We start from the raw sequence: 23,567 nt of genomic DNA, 5'->3' as shown, positions 1-23,567 counted from the left end.
GGCGCCTGCCGAAGGGGCCCCCCCCCCACCCCGGGCCTGCGGAGCCAGCGGCCGGGGGTAATGCCGGAGGGTGCGGGGCACCGGTCGCCCACCATTTCTGCCCATTTCAGATGCTTTTTCATGGAGCTTTCTAACACGTCTTGGGGTTATTCCAACACAGAATGGAAACACATTTATAACCCTTTAAATTTTTGGCAAAGTTTCTCGTTTTTCAGGAAGTTTGAAGAGGAATTTGCATAGAGTAGGCTCAGGCTTATTATTTTTTTAGGATAAATTCCAGTTACTTGAGAAAAAAAGACTTGCCTTATAGCTATGTATGAATAGGAAGAAGGAACAGAAAAACAAATCCCAGTGACACAAAACCAGACAATCTCCCTTACCCATGTAGATTTACATTAGATAGAAGGAAGAAATGTTTTCCTGTGTGGGGGGTGAGGCAGTGACCCAGGTTGCCCAGGGAAGCTGTGGATGCCCCATCCCTGGAGGGGTTCAAGGCCAGGCTGGATGAGGCTTTGGGCAACCTGGGCTGGTGGGAGGTGTCCCTGCCCATGGCAGGGGGTGGGACTGGGTAGGCTTTATGGTCCCTTCCAACCCAAACCATCCTGCGATTCCATGTGATTTCAGTGCCTACTGACAAAACCGGTCCTGGCACTGGAACTAGCTGGTGTCACTGGTTTTCCACTAGACGAAGAGAAACATCATTGCAATTTCATAGCAACCAGCACAGCAAGGAAAATGTATTAATGAGCTCATGTTAAAAAACCTTGCCTGATCCTCAGAGTCCTAGAAATCTCTCTCTGATAATGTTTACAGGATTTTAAAACAAAATGTACCCAAGCATTTAATGAGAATATTATTATGCAAAATCTACAACAATGGCTATCACTTTGAAAATGATTTCTCCTTACTAATCAAATGTCTCTGATCTTTTTTACAATAGATTCATGAGTGATTCATATAAAAATAATAAAAACTAAATTAGTCATGGTCTCTTAAACCGCTTTCTTTGGTGCTTTTAATAATTCATTTCCAGAGACAAGCTGAGAACTTATGCTTCATTAATATTATTTGTTCTTGGTTTTACACATGCTATCACTTTAGTAATTTACATGGAGAAAAATTCAGCCTTAAGCAAATGCCAGAAGACTATTGCAAACACAGCCTGATGGGGTATTAATTTATCTTTTCTTGTTTTTCTGCTCAAGGAATTTAGCACAACATAAGACTCTGCTGGTGAGCCAAAAAAGTTTTCAGCTTGAACATATGGAAATGAACTTTTTAGATAGTTGTGCAATTATAATATAGATAAAAATGGATGACTTCTAGATCCTGAGAGACAGCACAAGAAAAATCAATGGTAGGTCATCCCGCTGGAGCTGTTGGAAGGGAGGAATTAGCATACCAGGGATTTAGTGAAATGTTTCTATTAATTGGATCTACTGGACATTTCAGAGAAATGCAAAGATCACGGCTGAACAGGTAAGTACCAATCCGGGAGGAAATTATATTGATAAACTCCAACTTTCTCCCTACAGAACAGAGGTAGACAACTGGGATTCACGGATTTTGGGCTGTAATTCAATTATCAGTGCCAACAGTCAGAGCAGGCACAGAAAGTACAACTGATTTCAGAGAGCCCTAATCCATCTCATGCTCAATTTTTGTTCTAATGCATTTTTTTGAGCATGCCAGTCTAGTCACCTTAATAATTCACAGCAGATGGGCTCACGCCTTTCCTCTTGCTCATTTTTAGAAGATTCACACTGTTTTCATAATTCTGCTTTTCTGTTATAACTCCCAGAGTACATGCAATTCATCTATAGGAGAGTTACATCTCACATCTCAGGTGTCACAAAAATTTTCACAAGGTTTGTGCCCTATACGTCTCTAAAATATTCAAGCAAAACAAAACCACCCCAGGCTGCCAAGAGTAACGTCTTCCTCCACAAAAAAAAAAAAAAAAAGGGATGTTTGGGAAGGTGAAGCCTTAAACTCCACTGGGCATTTAGGATCAGGTGAGCAACTCTATTATCTCCATGAAGATATTTTTGCACTTGCAACAATCCCCTACAAACTTTGGTCTGTGACCCAAAAATGAGACATTCCAGGCAGCAGTGGATACAAGTTCTGTGCTCTTCATTATAGTAAAGTGAGAGATTTGATATATATATATATATATTCAGAAAATATTGTAAGTATTAATTTTCCACTTAACCTCTATTTTAGAGGCAGCAAAGACCTATGATACCATAAGCACTGTGCAATTTCTTAAACTTTGATTTGAAAGAAAAAAAAACCCTTGGCTTTAAACACACAACTTCCTGTAATTTACTCCCATCACTGTATTACTGCAGCATCCAGGATGACACGGGGTTTGATCATTTTAATGGCCCAATTCCTATTAGCAGGGCATTAAGTGGGGTTATTCACACATGATCTTTTTATTATTTAACAGTGAAACTACATTAAAAACATCAACAGGAATATATCGCCTTCATAGAGCCTGTTTTAATGAGAAATCTAATGCAAGCGACTTGCACTTTTAATTTTGCCCATTTGCTTGGGGTTTCAAATATTACACATGGAGAAATGGACACTGAAATGAACACGCCTGAAATGCGTATCCAGGCAGGCGGGCACAGATCGCGTTAGAGCCATGGGATAGACAGGGAGGTGAATCTCCTGGGTGCGCAGTTCGATGTGGAATATGAGCAGTGAACGATTTAGGAGGTGGTCTGTGCCCCCAGATTCCCTTCTGCCACCTCCACACGCTCTTTGCAGCATGGACCTGGCAGAGGTTTGGTGGGCAGGGGTGGAGGCAGGCTTGGGTCAGCCAGAGGAAGGCACACAGATTTGTATGGGGAGGAGGAAAACCTGCTTGGAGAAGAGAATCACTCCTTTCCTCCAAGCAGGGACTCACGTCTCCAATGTATCTCAGGTGCCTCCAGGGTCCTGGGTGATGATGGGAACCCCAGCAGAAAAATCTTGACTTTCTTCCCATGGCCTTACCACAGGCAAGAAGGGCTGGAGGTCGGAACAGCAGGCTCTCCAGCTGAGTTTCCTCCCCCTGACAAGAGGCAACAGCAGAGGAGATGCACGAGAAGCAGGCGAGCCTCAGCGGGACGCGTGGCTGCGCTCCCATCAGCCGCTGCTGGGGACTACGGTCCTTGCGACCAACAGCTTCTCCACCCAACCCTGGACCCATCACAGCTTCCACCCATCTGCCCTCCAGCCCGTGTGACATCCCGACGCCGTAACACAAATCTGAACATGCATGAAGTTGGGGCTCAGGGACGTTCAAGATTTCTCCGAGAATTTGGCACGTGGACTTTTTGATGGACATTCCTCCATGTGCTTTGTGCAGGATGAGCTGATTGATACACAGGAGAGACAACAGCAAACAAGTGATGTGGTGCATTTTGTTAACGCATGGCAGCATGCCTTTTAAGGGCAATTATTGATTTTTCATCAAACGAGGAAGACAAGTCACAAAGTAGCTGCCAAGCACTCTCACTGCCCTGCCTTCAATCCCCTCCTGCACCAGCAGAAATGAGGAAACCTGCCTTTCAGCAATCCGTAATGAAAAGCTTATTTTTCAACTAATGACCTAGTGCAGATTTGAGTTAAAGTGTTTGGATTAATATGAAATGAATACTGAAGGATACTCGTGAATTCATGTTCTAGGTACCTGCATGACACTTGGTAATTCACCAAATCCTTATCTACCTCTATTCCGTAACGTTTTTTTTTCTTATGGTAATATTCTCTTCTCTGTTGTTTGTGTATGCTTTCACCATGCTTCTGAAGGAATAACATTTCTTTATAAATTTTGTTTCCAAATTTACGTACGTTTCTCTGGAGATAACGTCAAATCATGTGAAACAATATCCTATAAATATTGGATAAATACATTTGACTCCATGAGGAGTTTATTATATTTTCAAATTGACGAATGCTTTCATAATCACATATTGGGGAAAACATACTGCTTGTTCCTAGGGGGTAAAAGTATGTTATTTTGAAAGATGACACATTTTAACCACTTCACTATTTGTAGTCAGAAATCAATTTATAGCTATCACAATCTTAGCAGTTTCAGCTACTTTATAGTTATCTTCTGCACGAGAAAAGTTGATGTGACTTTTTTAAAGTATAGCTGCAAAGGGACTTCCAATGGATAAATAATATGGATGGGTAATTTATGGATGAAAAATATTTTTATGCTAAAAGCAGTCTGAAATGTTTGCAAGAAAAATTGTTTAATTACATGTACCATTAAGATGGCTCTTTCGCAACAGCTATGTGACAACTCATTAACAGAGTTCTTCGCAGACAGGACAAGACAAACTATTAATATGTTGCTTATGAAAGCTTCTGATTAAGAGAGCAATGACAAATTATTAATATTTTGTTGCCAATCAGGATATCACATAAAAATGATTTAAGTAATGCACTTAAACAAGCAGGCTTTACAGTAATCTTCAACCTTTCCGTTCTGCACCAATTTAGGATTATCTAGGTTTTTGTTGACCGTCTTTGTCACCTCCAGTATTAATGTGGAACACAGCCAACCTTTTCATATCACATTTGTCACGAACCTGGGGAGAATAAAACCACAAAGGACTTTTCAGCAGCGCCTCTCCTCTGCTGCTCTCACACCTAGTTGGAAGGATTCTGGTTTTTTTCCAGAGCTGGGCTTCTATTTTCATCTGATTTCTTGAATTAGCATTTAGAAGAGAAAAGAGTTTAATTGAAATATAATACGGGGATTTTTCCAAGTGTGTGAATATCCTGTAGGTTTGTATGTGATTACCACCGCACCAGGAGCAGGGAGGATTTTCTTGAAGTTAAAAAGGTACAATTAATCTCCTGTTGCACTTCCAATTAGCCAAATTGCCAACCTTATTGTGAAAAGCAGAAACGCAATCGAGTTTCTGCTCGAGGTGAACTAAAAGAAAACTGAAGTAATTTAATTAACTGACTTCAAGTATATTAAGCAGCACACTGCCTTACTTTCCTGCTGTCGATGCCTTTAAATAGATTCCTGTTTAATGGGAGTTTCTGCACCCACCAAAGGCTGAAGGTCTGAACCATCTGCTGCCACCCACCCTGCCCCATCCCATCGAGCATGGGTGGCTGCCTGTATTTCCATATTGCAAAACTCAAAGTGAATATTGATGCTACTTCCATGCTACACACAACTACGAACCCCAAACACCAGAGTGTTCACGCTGGAGATGAACGTGGATCATGCCCCAGGAGTACAGGACTTTTTAAACTTGTGATTAATCTAAATAAAAAGACTGGATGGATCACGCAGTCTGAAGGACCATCACTTCACCCCTGCTATGAACAAGTGCTTTGGACACACAGGTGTCCGTCCTCAGTACCCAGAGAGGGGACACGCCTGAGCTCAAGAGTCCCACAGATTGTCCAGAGTGGAAGAGGGACAATAAAAGCTGGTAGTCCCCAAATTGTGTCACCTCAAGTAACCAGACCAGGATGCAGATGGCAGTGAGACATACAGAACATCAAAACCGTCACAGTTTAATTAAAGATGAAAATGGTGTGGAGGTGTTTATTAGATTAAAAAAAAGTTCCTGTGTGCACTATTAGCAAGTGTTACGTGACAAGGTGATAGAGGTCATAAATGATACATGAAACACTGAAATTGAGGCATAAATCCTGTTTTTCCTCCTTGTAAGAATCTGCTAAAGTCAACAAATAAAAGTACCAGGTTGCAGTGCGTATTTCTGTCCCGTGTGCTGTAATTTTCATGTATTAATGCAGAAGAGTAAACCAAAGATTTTTCACATTTCAGCAATTCTGGATACACAACAATTTAGGGAGCTGTACCAACTCCAAACTGAGTGGTTATCAAATTAACAAGAGCTGAACAAAAATATAAATCAACTCTTGCTGTAGTGTAATTAAAATAAAACCTGATTTACTGTGTACTTGAATGCAAAGAGAAATGAAAAAGAGACTATATTTTTTGTACACTACTTTCCACTCCCTCTGTAATGAAATGTTACTAAACAAATGAGGAAGTTTACCCCATTATTCAGGTATTGTCTTTGCTACAAGCTATGACTCACACATCAGACCAGAACGGCGAATTAAGAAAGATTCATCTTCCCTCCTGCGAGGGCATTACCACACCTTGCTAAATAACCCCGTATTTTAAACTGCTCAGCAGAAATACTAGCTGAGGAATGAGAGAGGAGAATTTGCTGAAAGGCTAGTAAACCAGGAGGAACGGAGATAAAAACGTATTATTTGATTTAGATAGAGGAGAGATTTCAATGCCAACCACATGTATTGTTTCACGCTCTCGATGAACCTGTTTCTCTGCGCTGGGAATGAGATCCCTGAGGAGTTAACGGTCTGGGGAGCTGCTTTCCCCCGGGTTTCCAGGGCTGCTGTCTGTGGACCACAGGTTCCACCAAACTGAACAAGCAACAAAGGATGAACTACCAGTGCTAAGCAAGTGCTGGGTTATTCCAGTACTGAGTTTGAATTTCATAATACATTCCAAGTACCCCTGCTCTCAGCTGCATATATGTTGTTTTGCTTTTATTCCCGAGACATATTCATGTGAAAACAAAATATCACACCAGCTTCCAGTTTTCCATAATAATACTGAGATAAAACTTGTTCCCTTAAAACCATCACTATTCAATGTCCTAAGTCCTACTCAATGTCCTAAAAAGAAAATGACAAGAGTAATTCAGGACTCACATTGATATCCTCCAAGTCCAGGAAGTTGAGGATGACGCCGTTGCGTTTCCAGATGATGGGGGGCCGCAGCGCCCCACGGATGCCGCAGGTCAGGACGGTGCTCAGGCCAACCGTGATGGTGGTCACGCTGATCTTCTGGTCCTCTGGCAGGCTCAGACGAACCACCTCTGCAAAATGCAACAGAAGAGGAATAATACCGAATACTACAAAGGGAAGTTGGTCCCCTTCTCCCCGCTCTGCCTTCCTTCTTCCTCGTTCCAGGAACAACTTTGCAGGAATCTGGCAAGCAGATGGATGTCTGTGTTGTAAAAAAACCAAACCAACAGAACCAACCAAAAACGAACCCTCAACAGTAAAGCTAAGTAAGAGACATAAAAATTGAATCTGCAACAATCTAAACTCCTGATGGCATTTTCCTGAGATGTCTAGTGGCAGTTGTGGGGTCAGAGCACTAAGGTAGGTCCTCTGCAAACCTGGCTGCAACACTGAATCTACAAAGCAGTCAGCAACAGGAGGACAAGCAAAGGCTCTCATGCTTGAGACCATCTGGGTTTGTTTCTCTAGAGGACACCTCCAAGGTCCCTTGAAAACGCACAAGAATTCAGTAGGTTCTTTCCTTGAAGAAGCAGAATTAAAGTAAGACTGTTGCCACTGAAATTTGAATAAACCCAGTTTTAAATTGCTCAAATATTGGGAAGTTATCAAGCATGAAAACTCCTTTACCAAATGCAGTCACCTATAGCATCTGAGGTACAGATGCTCTTCTAACCAAGGAGTGAGAAGCCTTCTCATATTTTATTTAAATTAAGAAATTCAGTTATTTTGATTCATATGTACCACACCAAAGAAACACCTGCAAACCACATCAACATCTCTGAAACCACACCAACCTCACAAGATGTGTCTGCCTCTTTTGCCCTGTGTGGCCACGCAGACAGGCAAGATATTTGGTACCAGAATTACCGGGGTGCAGTTTGTCATTATGAAGCATTTCAGCAGCAGTGAGCCAGCAACAGGGCAATCAGGCCCCATTGTCACAGCTGCTGAATTCACTATTTTATCATTCACAAGATGCTTTTTGCTTACTCTCATTCACAGGCTCTGCAATAAGAAAACCTGGAAACTATACTGCATAGAAATGCTGAAAACTGGTCTTTCAAGGTAATGGCCCATTGCAATGCACGGGGAATGATCCCAGCACTGTGGTGTTACGCTGCTTCAGCCAAGTCAGAAGCTTGGACTGGGGAATGAAACACCATCTCCTTCTTCTTCGCACCCACTGGTATTAACTGTGTAAAAGAGGGACCAACGCTGCCTCAGCCAAGGTCAAGTGCTTTGGGAAAAACCACTTCAAGCAGTGCTGACACTATAAAATAACATACGGGGTCAGGTTACTCCCTCTCATCAGCTGGGAAAATGACTCTCCATCCTGCTTTTTACTTCTCATCTCTGTGGTTACAACTCGCACAAGATCCATGTATTACTTACAGTGTATCTGCGCTGGGAAAATCTAAATGCTTTGTGCAATTTCTTCCAGCCCTGTGAAGAAGCGCTGACTTTCAGTGAATCCGAACACTCATTTTTATCATGTCAGTTCACAGCTTATGATGTAATTTTGCCTTAAAAGTTAACAGCTTTGGTGGGAAAATCTTGCACTCTTTTATGGGGCTTACACTATGGAAATGTATAAAAATTAAAAAACCCACCATCTACTTTCGCAAGCATCGTTTTCCATCTCTCCATCCCCTCTAATGGAAAAATTGCTTAATATCTCTTGAGTAGTAAATCTGTTAAATCTGTTCACTCAAATATTCAGTCCCTTTCAGCAGCCTTGGAATCCTGGAAGGACTCACTTCAGTGCACTGGTCTGACTGTGAACACCTGGTGTAAAACCTGCTTGGGCAGCAGCACCCCAACAGCTCTGCATCCTTCCCCTTCCTGCCTCTTCCACCAAAGCAAGAAGTTAATCGAATGTGCCACAAACTGTATTCACCACTGAGGCTGGGAGCCTGACTTGGGGCTGCAGAGGTCAATACAGCACAGCATGCCAGGTCTGAGAGCGGGCAGCCATTCTCCCACTTCATATTCCTGGCGCTATTTTAGAGAACAAGCTGTTGAAAATAAACAGTAGCTGTAGTTTTGCTATCTGGTTGATCAAAACCAGGAATGATTGACCAAGTTACTGCTATTATTTGGGTGGAGGTGGCTCCCATAAGCATTAAATGAGAAGAGGGTCTGACACTGTCAGACCATCCACCAGCTTCTACACCTGAAACCTTAAAATCCCAATGGGGAGATGGAGGAGGACTGGGAAGGGAAGGAGAACATTACCCACCCAAGGTCACAGGTTAGCGGCAAAGCCAGGAATAGGTAATACATCATTAAACCACGTCGCCCTTGGTACCTATTGGAGGAGATCAGAGAGGGCCCCTCAGGACCAGGGACAGTGGCCACAGGGGGGTGACCTCCCATCCCATCACCCTCATCCCACGCCTTGAAGCATGTCGACAGCACATAGGGGCTAATAACGTCATTATTTTCTGCACAACAGAGAGCTCCTTTTTATGAATAAAATACTCGGAGTGCACTTGACAGGATAAAGAACTGATAATTACAATAATTTGTAGCATGGAGTAGGGCTAATGAGGACATTTTTCTTGAGGAGAAATGAAATAAAGGGTCATTCATTAACAAGAGAATTGCTTTTTCATCTTACTGCTGTTTTCCTTGATTCTCTCTGCTGTTTCTCACACTGCCTTGAGTTCCCTGGCTCACGCTGGGCTCCCATCAGCTCCCTCTTCAGCAATATTTTTGAGTGTTTTGTTGCAGTAGAATTTAAGGCTCCCTGTCCATCTTCCAAATGACAGCCAAAGAGGCTTTGGGTTTACTTTTTAGAAGCACACTAATGAAAAATACACTAATTTTTAATTAAGAAGGCACCTTGCATAGTTGCCATTCGTGGATGATCCACATCAGGACAAGAATTGACTTCTTATGCTAAAGCACGTGATTAGTACAGACCACTTTAGCAATACAAACACTCCTTTTTTGAATATTTCTATGGAGTATGTTTGAGGGCATCTTATTCACATTGAAACGCCTTTATAGTAAAACAGGATTATTTTGTGTGGCTTTAGTCACTGCTTTCTTGTTATCAATACAGAAAGTTTCCTTACATGACCAGGTACACTGAAGAGGAAACCTAAGAGGATGAGAGGGCTGGGCTTTAAAAAAAAAAAATGTTTAAAAAAACCTCAGAATCTTGTACTTAAGTTATAGGGCTTAGACACACTGATGCTAGTTGGAGCATGTGTACAAATTATTCAAGTCACCGTAATGATTTTGTGTAGAGCCTCTAGATTAAGTATTGAACGCTGCTCACTTTATTTTTAAAAACCTTTAGGAGATAAAAGGATTTTTACCGCGCGTATAAAACTGAACAGAACAAATGGGTAATATTCAAAGCGCGCTCACTTGCAGAACACGGGCTGGAATGGAATTTGGTCCTAAAATCCAGCAATTTTACATTCATTTGGAAATTCTGCAGGATGAGGCATGCAAAACAGCTTTCTATAGTCAATAGATTCAACCTGTATCAGTCCCAGCTGATCATATTTACCGAGCCATGTCAGACCTGGTATTCCCCTCTGGGACTTCAGCTGAAGCAAGTCCTGAGTCTCTTACAGCCAGAAGTAGAAAAAGGTTCCTGCCAACTACCCTGCCATCAGAGAGAGATGCTATCACCAGAGAATGGGATGCTGTCATTTTTGACTCAGCTTTTAATAGTTCAAGTAAAGCCTCCGTAATAACCACCTTTAAGAAGGAACGGGTGTAACCATGTCTCTGGGTATCAGAAGTCCCGGAGCCATCTGCCATCGGGTATTGCACCAAACACAGAACAAAATCAAGGCGAAAAACGAGGCAGCCAGGACACTGCAAACTCTGCTTGGTGATGACAGCAGCTCAGCTCCCAAAAACCGTGTGGCTCCAGGAATTGAGGGCAATGCCACCTTCAAACTTGTCTCCCCCATTCCGGAGAGTGAGGGATCACTCCCTGCGAGCCGGCGGTCAGCACCGAGAGGTTATTGAGGAGAAGGATCGCTCTGCCCTGTCTCTCACACCTTTTCTCTCTGCCATTATATTCAGCCCCAGAGAGGCTGCGAAGCGCTGTGGACCTCCGGTGATGCAGGTCCAGCCATACCGATGCTCTTATGTTAAATTTCTTGCAAAACCAGGTCCCGTGGTGACATATTTGAGAACACGAAGTTTTACTAATTCCTTTTCTTGTTAAAAATGTCAAGATATTGTCGAACGTTTTCCTCAGCCCCTCCTCTGCTCCCATTTTATTTCGTAAGGTGCTAAGCTGGAGTTGCACTGCACCTCTGCAAGCTGTGCATACTAATGCCAGCAGGTATTACTTGTTGGGCTGTTTTATCATGGAAATCTTTTTTCTCTGCTGTCATTTGCAGCCCGCCAAAGGCAATCATAATTTCACAATGAAGACATGTATAATTGAGGTCATTACAGGGAGCAACCTGGAACGAGCATCTATGGAGGAAAAACTCATTGATTTAGCGCTGCATGGAGATAATTTACATAGTAAATGTGGGTTGCCTGCCTGCCTTCGCTTATGCTACACTACATACAGAAACAGATTTCACACTTTAAAATGGGCTTAATATCATTAATTAGATCTTTTCCCTTAAATCTAAAGAAAATATACTTTTTAATACACTGTTGCCACCTTTAATCATTGTTACCTTTGTTCATGGATATCCTGCTTTGCTCAAACAGAATATGGAGCAACTGACTTCATTGCTTCCATTCTGCTTAGGGGACAAGGCAATACTTTTTTAATCCTGTAACGTGCTCTCAGAGAGAGACAATGAACCAAAATGTAGCCTTGTTTGAAGCCACAGGAGGATGATTTTCAAAGAAAGTCTCAAGCACAGATCATTGCCCCCAGATTAATGCTCCTGAGCAGAGAGATCTTTGTTTGTGAACTGAAGCCCTTAGTACATCGGGTTTCTCCAGCAATGGTTCAAGCCAGGACTGATTTAATAGGATGCAAACTTCAGCCTCCACTCAATTCCCCAAGTCCTGCAGCTGTGTTTATGCACTGCATCGCATTAGTAAAATCTGTTTATTGCCTTGTGGCCCAAGACTGCAGCATGAAGGTCAATGGCGATCCTAGTGTTTGTTTCAAAAGATAAAAGTCTCCTCTGTCTGAACACGTTCCCAGGTGACAAGCTGAGTCAAGAAAATAAAAACAATTAATGGGTAAGACAAAAAAACCCCAGGATACACCTTTTATAACTATACTTTTCCGCAATAATTTTGATGAGATGTATTTGGCTTTGCATAGAGAAGGGAGAGCAATTTTAGACCCTCTTAAATCTGAGCCAAATGCAGTTAATGGATTTTAAATGACCACGTTCTATGTGAGATGTATTTATAAACATGTAATTGAACATGAGATTTGGCCAGCCAAGGAGTGACTCTGGTGATCCTGTTTGGGAGAGCCTGGGATGGGATGTGGTCACCTAATTAGTCACTGCAGAGAGAGATTAAAAGAACTGAAGGGAAGCTCACAGTGGGTCTGAATCTGTAAAGCGCTGTATAATATGCTTATAAATTACTTGTATTAGCATGTGATTTAGTTTCTGCCCAACTCCATAGACCAAAGAAACGAATTAATACAAACCTGAGTACACAAATCACCCTGGGTTTGCATGTCTCTGCAAACATGTCACGCCGGCTGTTTTTAGGACTATCTCCAGAGGAAACATTGCCATGCAATCCTGTTTTGCTGGTTATTAAGGTTCAACAAGCCAGTCTTACCTAGATGTATTCGCTGTCTTCTCCCCTGTCCGGAGCCAGGTGAAAGGACTATCCATCACCCAGCCCCAAAAGAAAACTCAATTTTCTGAACACCAACTTAGAACTAGAGGAAAGCCAGTCATGCTACTAAAAATATTTATGTTATTAATTAACAACATTAGAGCTGTTAATGAAGATGATTAAAATTGTTCACAATTAATTAACCCAGAGAATTCCTACAGCTCCCGCATCAGTTCAGAGCAGGTGATTGGGATGAGGCTTCTGGCTTTATAACCTGGGAAAAACACCACCAAGAGCTGCCTCTGGCCACCCTTGGTGCGACCCACCAGTGCCCAGCTGGCCTCCGTGGGACATCTTTGGAGTTTAATTTCCCTCAGAAAGAGGTACCACAATGCAGCACTCCTCTAAGGCTTGTAAGCTTAATTAATGTGAATAATAAAATGATTCCTAAAGCTAAGTAGAAATGTTCATATCTCAGCTTGATTTTGTAGCTGCAAGAATTCAAGTTCTTGATGTAATTTATAAATCCTCAGGACCTTGGGCGTGCTACTTCAGGAAGTATTTTATTGTAAATTCCCTACTAAATTAGCAATGCTGTTTTCTAAGTCATGATCATATTTCCAGTAATATGAAAGAATTTAGTACCTCAAGCCCTCTTCCGTCATTACTCTGGAAGGCCACAGACTATGACTCCCTGAGGTAGGTCCCAACCTTGTGCTGAAAGGTAAAATCTGTCTTGTCCTGGAATTCAGAATAAACATGTGCAAATCACAGCGATATCCAGCTCTGGCATGGTGCTAGAGGACAAGACCCTGTCTCTCATCCCTGTCAAGCTGAACAACTCTGCTGGTCTGTGTGACCATGACTTTCAGATCAAATGTAAGAGAAACGCAGCTATTAAACCAATTAAATATTACAATGCCTTCTACTTTATGTCAGCAACTGAGACATTTTGTGTGTCCATAATACGCTGTCACAGCCATACCACGGAATGGTTTGGGTTGGAGTGGACCTTTAGAGATCATCAAGTCCAACCCCCTGCCATGGGCAAGGACACCTTCCACTAGACCAGGTTCTTCAAAGTAGTTGATTATTTAGGTAATGAACATGCAGAATAAAACAAAGCTTAACTTGAAGGGGGAAAAAAGATCTCATATCAGAGTACCACCTCTGAGCTGGTGTCTCAATCCCCTCTAGAGCCCCAGGTCACCATGCCTCACTTGGCCATGTCCAGGGATGGGTGATTTGCTCCCCAGGATGGACAACTGCTCACACTGACTGTAGAGAAACTTCAGGTGAGTGACCCTAATAGCACTGGAAATGTCTATATCTGGAGAGGCAAACTCTGTTCAAACAGCTGCTTAGATTTTTGTCTAAACTATACACAAATTCCTTCCAAAAAATCATATTCAAAAAGAAGCAGCTCAGATTTCCCATATGAGTTTGTACCAAGCACATTCGCATAGCTAATGAATTTGATAAAAATCATTTATATTGACTTTTAACCAAACACAGCTTCTTTATGCAATTCTAAAGATCAATTTCTTTTTTTTAAAGAAAACAAGCAACACACTTTCCATCATAAAATCCCATCACTGCCCTCTTGTTACTTATCAGAGGGAGAACATTGAGTTTGTGCAGGAAGGGATAATGCATTCATTCTTGAAAGTACATGAATAAATATAAGTTGTTCAGTGCTTAATTATCTAATCTCCTGAGGGTGATAAGTGATGGATTCATTATGTAAATAGGCATAAGTAGTCTATTTTAGAGAATAGTTTACATAAACGCATTTGTTTTTATTTTAAATTCCTATTTCCCACAGATTGAGAGCAATGTTGATATGATTAATTTTTGATAAAATATTCCCATGTTGTGTCAACAGTGTCCTGCCTAGATTGTAACAGCCACGCATTTCCCTAGTCAATTTATTAACCTGACAAGGAAATTTGCTAATGGTCTAACAGGCTCCCATAATTACTTCTGGTAGCCATGCCAGTTAAACACGGGACTCAAAAGATTTGTCTCTTTTTCTTAAGAAGAGTAAAAAATATACTGTAGTATACTACATCTATACACACTATGTATATGCTATATACTACAGTACACATACTTGCTGAATAACTATGGGAGAGCAGTACGAAAATCTCTCCCTGAACCCTCAGAATAAAGAATATTATGGTTTTGGGGACAGAAGAGAGGTTACAGCTGCCCTCTGTGTTTTGCACACTATACTCAATCCTACTGGAAGGGAAAGAAACAGCATCAGTTGTTTCAGTGCCACAAAAGCACCAGCTGTCTCTTGTAAAAGGCTGTATTGGGTTTGTGTGGCAAGGTTTTGATAGTGGGGGGATACAGGGGTGGCTTCTATGAGAAGCTGCCAGAAGCTTCCCCCATGTCCTGTAGAGCCAATGCCAGCCGGCTCCAAGACAGACCCACCGCTGGCCAAGGCTGAGCCCATCAGTGATGGCGGTAGCACCTCTGGGATACAATATTTAAGAAGAGGAAAAAAACCTGCTGCAGAATCAGCAGCAGAGAGAGGAGTGAGATGGGAGAGAACCAGCTCTGCAGACACCAAAGGCAATGGAGAAGCAGGAGGAGGAGGTTCGCCGGAGCAGAGATTCCCCCCCATCCCATGGAGGTAACGGTGGAGCAGAGGGATGCTCGAAGGACTGTGACTCCATGGGAAGCCAGCATTGGAGCAGGCTCCTGGCAGGACCTGCGGACCCACGGAGAGAGGAGTCCATGCTGGAGCAGGTTTGCTGGCAGGACTCGTCACCCCATGGGGGACCCACGCTGCAGCAGTTAGTGAAGAACTGCAGCCCCTGGGAAGGACCCACATCAGAGAAGTTCATGGAGGACTGTCTCCCACGGGAGGGACCCCACGCTGGAGCAGGGGAAGAGTGCGAGGAGTCTTCCCCCAAGGAGGAAGGAGCGGCAGAGACAATATGTGATGGACTGACCACAACCCCCATTCCCCGTCCCCCTGCATCACTCACAGAGGAGGAGGTAGAGAAATCAGGAGTAAAGCTGAGACTGGGAAGAAGGGAGGGGAGAGGGGGAGATGTTTTATTATTCAGTTTTTATTTCTCATTACCCTGCACCGATTTGATTGGTAATAAAATTAATTTCCCCAAGGCGAGGCTGTTTTGCCCATGACAGTAACTGCTGGGTGATCTCTCCCTGTCCTTATCGCAGCCAGTGGTGGGTCCATCTTGACTCTGCAGGACATGGGGGAAGCTTTTAGCAGCTTCTCACAGAAGCCACCCCTGTGCCCACCCCCCGCCACCAAAACCTTGCTGTGCAAACCCAATACAAAAGTTTATTTCAACATTTCGAGGAGTTGAAAAGTTTTTCCCAGGCCTTCAGAACTTCCTTAGCTTTGAAATGGAGAACTTTTTAGTATGGGCAGGTTCTTTCAAAGCAATGAAACTTTTAAGATCAGCCACTATCTATATTTAAACTACGGTATTTCAGAAGACCAAAAACCATACGAAACCACTAAACTTTTTTTTTTGGTAACTTCTGTAAGTTACAGCAGCTGAACTGATTTATACCTTATTTAAGGCAGAAAAAGATAGCTTCTGGTGGAGGGTCTGGCATGCCAAGTTTCTCCCTGGAGTGAATGTTTATGGCTGCTCTATAAACCCCTAGGGTTTATCATGGAAATACTGTCAGACCATTAAGTCCAGCATGACTTGTGGGAACCGCTGTAATGTGTACGTAAATTACTTTGAAAATAGAGACAAGTCAGGCCATGGAGTATTTGGGGTTCAAGAAGCATTCACATATAGTTTAAAATCACTGAGACATCAAAAATGGCTGTGCTGAACTGCTCCAATCTCTCGCTCTCCATTCATTTTACTCTGAGTTCTCGGCCAGCGTTATGCAACGAATGCGATACACTGAAAAATGCATGAACCAGCAAACAAGGAGCCTAGGAAAAAGCCCCACACTGCTTCTAAACTGCACATTAAGGGCTTCTACCAAAAAACCCCAAACATTTAAAATCAGGTATATTTATTTCTTTCATATTCCCACATTTACTGCGTTCATAAACAACCACACCAGTGACAGCATACCTTCTGAGCTGTAAATAAGCATTAGAAATTTTTTTTTTCATGGAACTTTCATTGCTCTTTCTATAGAGGACCGCAAATTTAGCCATGGTGATTATATAGATTTTGCATTTTTTCTGACTGTAGCTACACTGAGGATACCTAACAAATGCAAGGACTCTGCTTTCCTGTGCTTATGCTGTCCCAGGCCAGAACCTGAGCTATTTCACCCCCCGCCTTCGCCTTCCACTCCAGCCATTAATGGGTTTTGCCTCATTAAAGTCAGAGTTCAGCCTCTCTCCAAGGCTTTTGGTGATTTTCCTTACAAGCAGCTTCCCGGGTCCCAGGCCAGCAGTATAAAATCAGAACACATTTCATTTGTAAATTATAGTTACAGGGAAAAAGCAGGAAAAAAAACCAATGCAATGAAAAGCGGATGGCTACCAGGCATACCCAGATATTTATGCCATGCACCCCTGGCTGGACGTGGGACTTGCATAATATCATCCAGAAATGCTGCCTCCCAGGGTGGAAAACAGGATTATGGATATAAAGACTCCAGCTATCATCATCATCATCATAACAGACTGGTTTGGGCTGGAAGGGACCTTCAAGACCATCCAGTCCCACCCCCTGCCATGGGCAGGGACACCTCCCACCAGCCCAGGTGGTTCAAAGCCTCATCCAGCCTGGCCTTGAACCCCTCCAGGGATGTCAGTGCTCAGCTGAACGTGCATCTTGAGGGTGCATTTATCCTTGTCCCAATGGTGCTGCTGGTCCTGCCTTGGAGGGTGAGGCTTTGGACCAATTTAACACGAGCTGCAGCAATATATAGCTCTGACCTGGTTCAAAGTCAGCTGGGGGGTCCGTGCAAGGTTACAGCAAGGTTGCTCTGCAGCAACACTTATCCAGATAACATCTTGTATTTTAAAAATACATTAGCTAATAAAACTTCTGCATCAGCACCCTCGTCCATGCCCTTCCCATATTCAAAACCGCCTAACTGAAGTTTAGGAGAAAGTCAGAAATGTGCAGACGAACAGCAGCGATCTGCAAAGAAACAGGTCATTAAAGAACATTTCCTTCAGGAGAGGAGGGCGAAGGGAAACCAAAGAGCAAGGAACAGTGCCTAAAGAAAATCCCCTGGTTCACGTTATCAGCACATCTATTGTTGCAGGCAGGTTTTCTCCCCGTTAAACCTTTTCAAGCCGAATCCCCCGCAGTTAAGAGCCTGTTAGAACCGCACAGGAAGGGCTGCGCAATTCATCAGCGCTCCTGCGTGATGCTGGCAGGCAGCTGAGGCTTTTTTTTACAAAATTTTGAATCAGCATGTCAAAGCCGGAGCAGCTGGGCATTTCCGTGGGTTTAGTCTCCCCAGGGAATTGCAGGACAGACAACAAAGGTTTGGGAAGGGAGCAGCAGGGAACGGGCAAGTACAGGCTTCATGGGGCCACCGAGGCGGCTTCTCCCATGGAGTGGAAACCTCTGCAGAGAGCTCCAGAGGTGGGGATGAGTGGTGGTGACAGCAGGAGAAGCAGATTTAAGTCCCCACCCAGAAAGAGACTGACCCCTGCCCTGCCTCAGTTTCCCCATTGGGAAAGACCCTTCCAGGCCACTCTAGGAATAACACGTTTGAAAAGATTTCTCAGCACCCATGGTAATAGGGGCCGCACAAAGAGCCGTGTCGTGTCTGGGGATTTCTCCTTTAAACCCCTCAGAGGTTCGCAGATAAAATCCACATATAAAACCAAAATTTAATTACATAAAAATACTTTGAAGCAGAGATTTGCAGCTACTGCTGTGAGAAACTTAAATTCCGGTAATACAAGAATGATAAATGCTGCATCCTTGAAAGTTAACAGGAAAAACAAATCATCCAGACTATCATATTAAAAGGAATATTGAAAAGCAAGATACGCTGGCAAAATCTAATGCGGCCAGTCATACTTTGTGTACCAACCGATGTTAGCTTCTTGAAACTTTTAAATCTGCAGAGCAAAAATGATTTATAGGAGCTGTTCTTTATCATTCAGGCTTATAAGTCTTATGTCACATAAAACCCCCTGGCATTAGAAGAACGTTCAGGTTGCAGAGGGAAGCAAGCGCAGGAGAAGAGAGCGCAGACAGCCCGCACCACTTGGGTCGCACGCACGCCCTTCTTCATTCCGGCAGCGTACGCTATTTTTGCCCAGAACAGACAAGGCTTATTTAGAGAGCAGCTATTCAATATTTTGTTTTTCTTATCTTATATCCTCAACCTTATTTTCAACTATTCAAATGTAGCTCTGAAGGCAGAAATGATTCATTTCTCCCTGGATTTCTCTGCAACACCCTTCATCGTTAAATCCGCTTCAGAAACGCTCCTGAGCACCTTTGACATGTTTGCTTTAAGGGAGTTTTGTGGCCTCAGAGAGGGCTTATTCGGCACAAAGGACTTGTTAGCCTTTCTGCCTCATTTCTGCTCCCAGCTCCGACCTGGCCAAGCCCTCCCCCATCCCTGCCGAGCTCCAGCTGCCCCATTAAGGCTGGTCCCGGTCTCTCTCCCTGTTGTCCCAGCACAGCTCTTCCCATCGCCTCCAGATTTGACATCTGCCATCGTCACACTTCCCATGTCCGGCAAAGGCTGATGGGGACAAAACGTGGCATGGTCCTGCTCCTGCCTTTGCAGGGACAGCCTCCACCGCCTCTCCCCAAAGGAATTTCTCTGCCAAAACCTGAGCAGTATTTCCCCGAGTCGGTGCAAGCTGCACTAAGCTTGAGTCTCAAAGCTCAGCCCCACTTGGGCTGCGTCTGCCCCTGCAGCCCTCAGCCCACCTCTGCTCTCCTGCCACACCGTCACCCGTTCCAACCAACAGGCTGGAAAAGAATGAGCACATTTCCTAGGAAAATGGTATTTTTAAAACAAAATTTTTTTTAAAATTTTATTTTTTGTTTTTTAACTGTTCCCTTCTCAATTTTCCCCAACCGTATCTCATTATCTCTTTGCATATGGTAATAAATGGCTCTGTGCTACCCACCACCTCCTCTCTGTACAGATGATTGCAGACCACAACCCAGAGATTTCTCTTGGACTGACCAAATACAATCTTAGATAACAGCATTTCGGTAACGGCTGTTCAATATTGACTTTTTAGGCTGATTGCAGTAGGTACATGCCTTGTTTAAGTTTAATGACCACAAATTAAAATCAGCTCAATAAAGTGAACATTTGAGGAATGCACACTGCACTATTTATAATGAATTAATGCAGGTTAAGTCTATAACTTAAACACAAACACAGTCTTTAAACATATATTTAATTTACAACAGCCCAGAAATTGAGTGGGCCAAGTGAAAGCTTGTTTCACGCTAAATTATTTGCCAGCACAGCCACCATATGCTAAGTGCCACAAATAACAATATTCGTCACATCAAGAGTCTGGGGATAGTTTCTTTTTAAGATCTTTAGTACAGCGCTCATCACAAATATTCTCAACCAGATGCTCTGCTTTTCCAAGGAACAATCCACTTCTAATGTGAAAAAAAACCCAGGAAATTTTCCCAGGCTACAAGTCCATGTGCACATCACAACATCACCACAATCAAAAGGTGGTTGAAGCAGGGTCCCAGCTGGTTCCTCCTTGACCAAGAGCCTTCCTCCCCTGCTCCAGCCAGACCTTCCTCCCCCTCGATTTTACGCAGCTATGGCTATGCAGAGACACAGAAACAACATTCAAAATATATTCCTTCACTCAGCAAAGGTCAGACACAAATTAGTACATCATAAAAAGCCGCTATCTCGTGCACAACATCAGCACTGATGGCTCAATTGCTTTTGCTAATATCTTACCTAAATAATCTCTCTGTGATAGGAAAATGGCAGGAAACAGTATTAAAGCGCAGCTGCTGCCCACGGTGGTAACGTCAAAGTTAAAAATTGCCAATGCAGGACCCGCAGCCAATACAAGGATAAATAAGATCAATGGTTGGCTTGTACACGTCAGTATATATTACCGGTTGTGTAAATCACGGCTTTGATAAGGAAATGATTTTCACAAAAGTAACATGACATTCATTCACTAAGCTACAACACATACCTGCAGGGCATTCAGCAAAAAGCCTTCTGCTGTACTTCAGCTGACGTACAGTCCTTTGGGGCTTACAACCGTTCAAAAAAATCTCAAATCCTACATTTTTGATTGGCTCAACTACATTATTATTATTATTAATTTGGGTAAACAATTAATAGTGATTTATGGAGCTATTAGTCAGTCCCAGCACTGTGACAGGGCCAGACATGATGCCTGACAAGGTTTGGTTTGGATTTTCTACATGGCTGGTGAGGCACAGCACCCTAAAAGAGCCCAACCACGACCAGGGCTTCACAGTTTTTTTCAAACATATACTAAAAAAAAAAAAAGGTTTGTGTCCTAGAGAGCTGCCATGCAATAGTGAGAGAAGACAGCATGGGAAACCAATGGGATAGATAAAATAACTTGCATTGAGCAGCGCAAACCTTGTCTCCCTGCTCGTGAGCAGTACTGCCAAAACCCCCCAAGATGTCATCAACTATTTTATATTGTTTATATCTTATCCCTTAATTCTGCTTTCCCAGGGGCATGAGTGAGTGCTTCTGGCAGTGGTTAATCCGAGGTAGAAGGGATTTAATAAGCATTAACTAAATTATGCTGTTTGAACCAGGTGACGGGAATACTCTTTCATTTGTCTTACACTTACGCTTCATCTTTTGCCAAGCCTCTAATTTCTCTCTTTTTCCTACGATTTTCTCCCTTCTCTTCACTAAGGCTACATTGAGCAAGACAGCAAATGCCAACATGGGGAACTGAGAAGATTGCCTCTGATCCTATAAAAGGGCATCCTGCAAATGAAAATGCCTCCGACTAGTGCCAAGAGCTGCCAGATTTTTTTCAGTCCAGGTCAGATCAAGGAGGGCTGTAATTTTCCAGCCCCGTTTCATTACGAGCAGAGGACTGCAGTGCTGCCATCAGCAAGGCAAACCTCACCTCCAGCCATGGGCAATAGAAATTTCCAGGAAAATTCCTTCAGACCCTCTGCAAAGCAGCGGTCAGTTGTCTCATTGCATGGGCTGTGGGCAACGCTTGATAAACCTCGCCAGATAGGTTGGAGCAGAAGTGTAGGATCAGATCCTGTAGCTGTTCAAATGCTCTCTGAACCGAACCCTGCTCAGCTGTGCTTTGGCTGTCCCCTGCAGTGAGCCACCGACTGCACCTGAAATCAAAGAACATCAGCAGTGTCTCAAGGTGGGCACCAAGGACTGACCTGCATTGGCACTTCTGTTCTTCGCCCCAAGTTAAAGCTGTGCCTGTCATTTTAAATCCACCCCTCTGAAGCCCTGGCTATCTCATTATATTTCATGCACTGCAAATCATTAACTCTCAGTATAAATCAAGAGCATTGCTTATATAGGAAACGTCAAGGATGAAGTACTGAAGTCAGGGACATACTGTGAAAAAAGGCTCTTAATGATTCAGAGTCATATATTTCAGATGTTTGAGCAAACAAAGCATTCATAAACCACTGCAGAACTGCTCCTTTCAGACTGAATGGAGCCTTTATTCCCAAGTTACAGATAATAGTGATTGAAGGAAGGAGAAAAGCCAAGGACACTAAGCCAGGCAAAGCAGTGCTCCCCAATATTTCCAAGCAAGGAAGCACAGAAATATTTCACGTTGATCTCCTGTAATAGTGCCTACTGCAGTCTGGAAACTCGATTAAACTATTTTTCCTAGCTTCTTCACTTAGCAGTACCTGAGGGTATGGACTGCATGCGTGTCTCCTGCAGGCTTACAGGGGTTGGAAGTTAAAAGTCAGGAGATCTCTCTTTCCTAGTGTTCCATCAACATATGGCACAAGGGGTCTGCACACTGGCCATGTACATCCTTGAAGACCACCTCAAGGAGAAGCCTGGCTGCATGGGATGGTCTCTTGGGAAGACTTTAGGCCTCACTCCAGGACTACGTGCACCATATCTCTGAAGCTGACAGTTTGCTGCAACTTGCCGTGGGAGATGCAAACCTGCACTTGCTCTTGAGGCATGAAATGCAGCAAATGTCCGAGAACTCAAAAGGGTATTTCATGACAGAAGAGGATGTGAGTAGTTTATGTTTGTTGACTAATACAGAGTGGGAGAAGCTGGCATTTGTCCAGGATGTCAAGGTTAACAACAACCCCTCTATTACAAAAAATGTTATGAGTGAATCTTAAACGACTACAGATGGTCAGGTGTTGATTTTGCATGTCCTCTGAAAGACAGTACTGTCAGCAAAACCGTGCCTTCTAACCAAATTTCGAAGTTCAGTACTCTTTGTGTTGGCTCTTTAACTGACTCATCAAAATACTGTTCCTTTAGTTTCCTCTAGTGACTTTCCATTCGAGTACTGCTCTGTTGCTGGTTCTCCAGGACAAGAGTATCTGCACAATTCATAGTTGGGTTTTTTTCCTCTCTCCAGCAATATTCCCTTTATGGAAAGAACGTAAAAATCCTTGCTTTACAGATGGTGAGCTGAAGCAGAGACAGCCGTTATTTAGTGGCAGTTACACAGCGTATCTGAACCAGAACCAGCCACATGCCTTATTTCCCAAGGTTACCCTTCCAGCCTCTCTGAGATTACTTTATAATCCCATTATGGGTGGAATTGCCACATGCACACACCTGCCTTCTTGGAGCACTCAAAACGTGAGCCAGGTTAGAGTTTTCAGCGGTTGTCATGCCCTGTTTTGACCTTGGCTCCTGCAAGGGTTTGCAGAAGGGCAGAGTGGGGACACTTACCATCAAACCTGAAAAAACTGTCTGAGAGGAGACTGGGGGCTGGATTAAAATAGGCGACCACTGAGCTAACAGAATAACACCACAAGAACCGTCATCAAAAGACCTTCTGCACCTTCACGCTGTTACATTATACTATA

The 23,567-nt window shown here is 43.2% G+C and overlaps 1 protein-coding gene across 1 annotated transcript in view; it reads right to left on the bottom strand.

Moving 5' to 3' along the window:
• Positions 1 to 23,567, bottom strand: part of FSTL4 (follistatin-like 4) — a gene marked incomplete at its 5' end in the record, with an annotated part of 143,883 nt that overhangs the window by 28,412 nt on the left and 91,904 nt on the right. The window contains one exon of the mRNA XM_010078526.1: positions 6,742 to 6,908. Within this exon, the coding sequence (XP_010076828.1) occupies positions 6,742 to 6,908 (167 nt within the window). The remainder of the gene's footprint in view (positions 1 to 6,741; positions 6,909 to 23,567) is intronic.

The sequence above is a fragment of the Pterocles gutturalis genome, unplaced genomic scaffold, assembly GCF_000699245.1.
Source record: "Pterocles gutturalis isolate BGI_N339 unplaced genomic scaffold, ASM69924v1 scaffold2378, whole genome shotgun sequence".
Classification (NCBI taxonomy): Eukaryota; Metazoa; Chordata; class Aves; order Pterocliformes; family Pteroclidae; genus Pterocles; species Pterocles gutturalis.
This window is presented reverse-complemented; position numbering and strand designations above follow the sequence as displayed.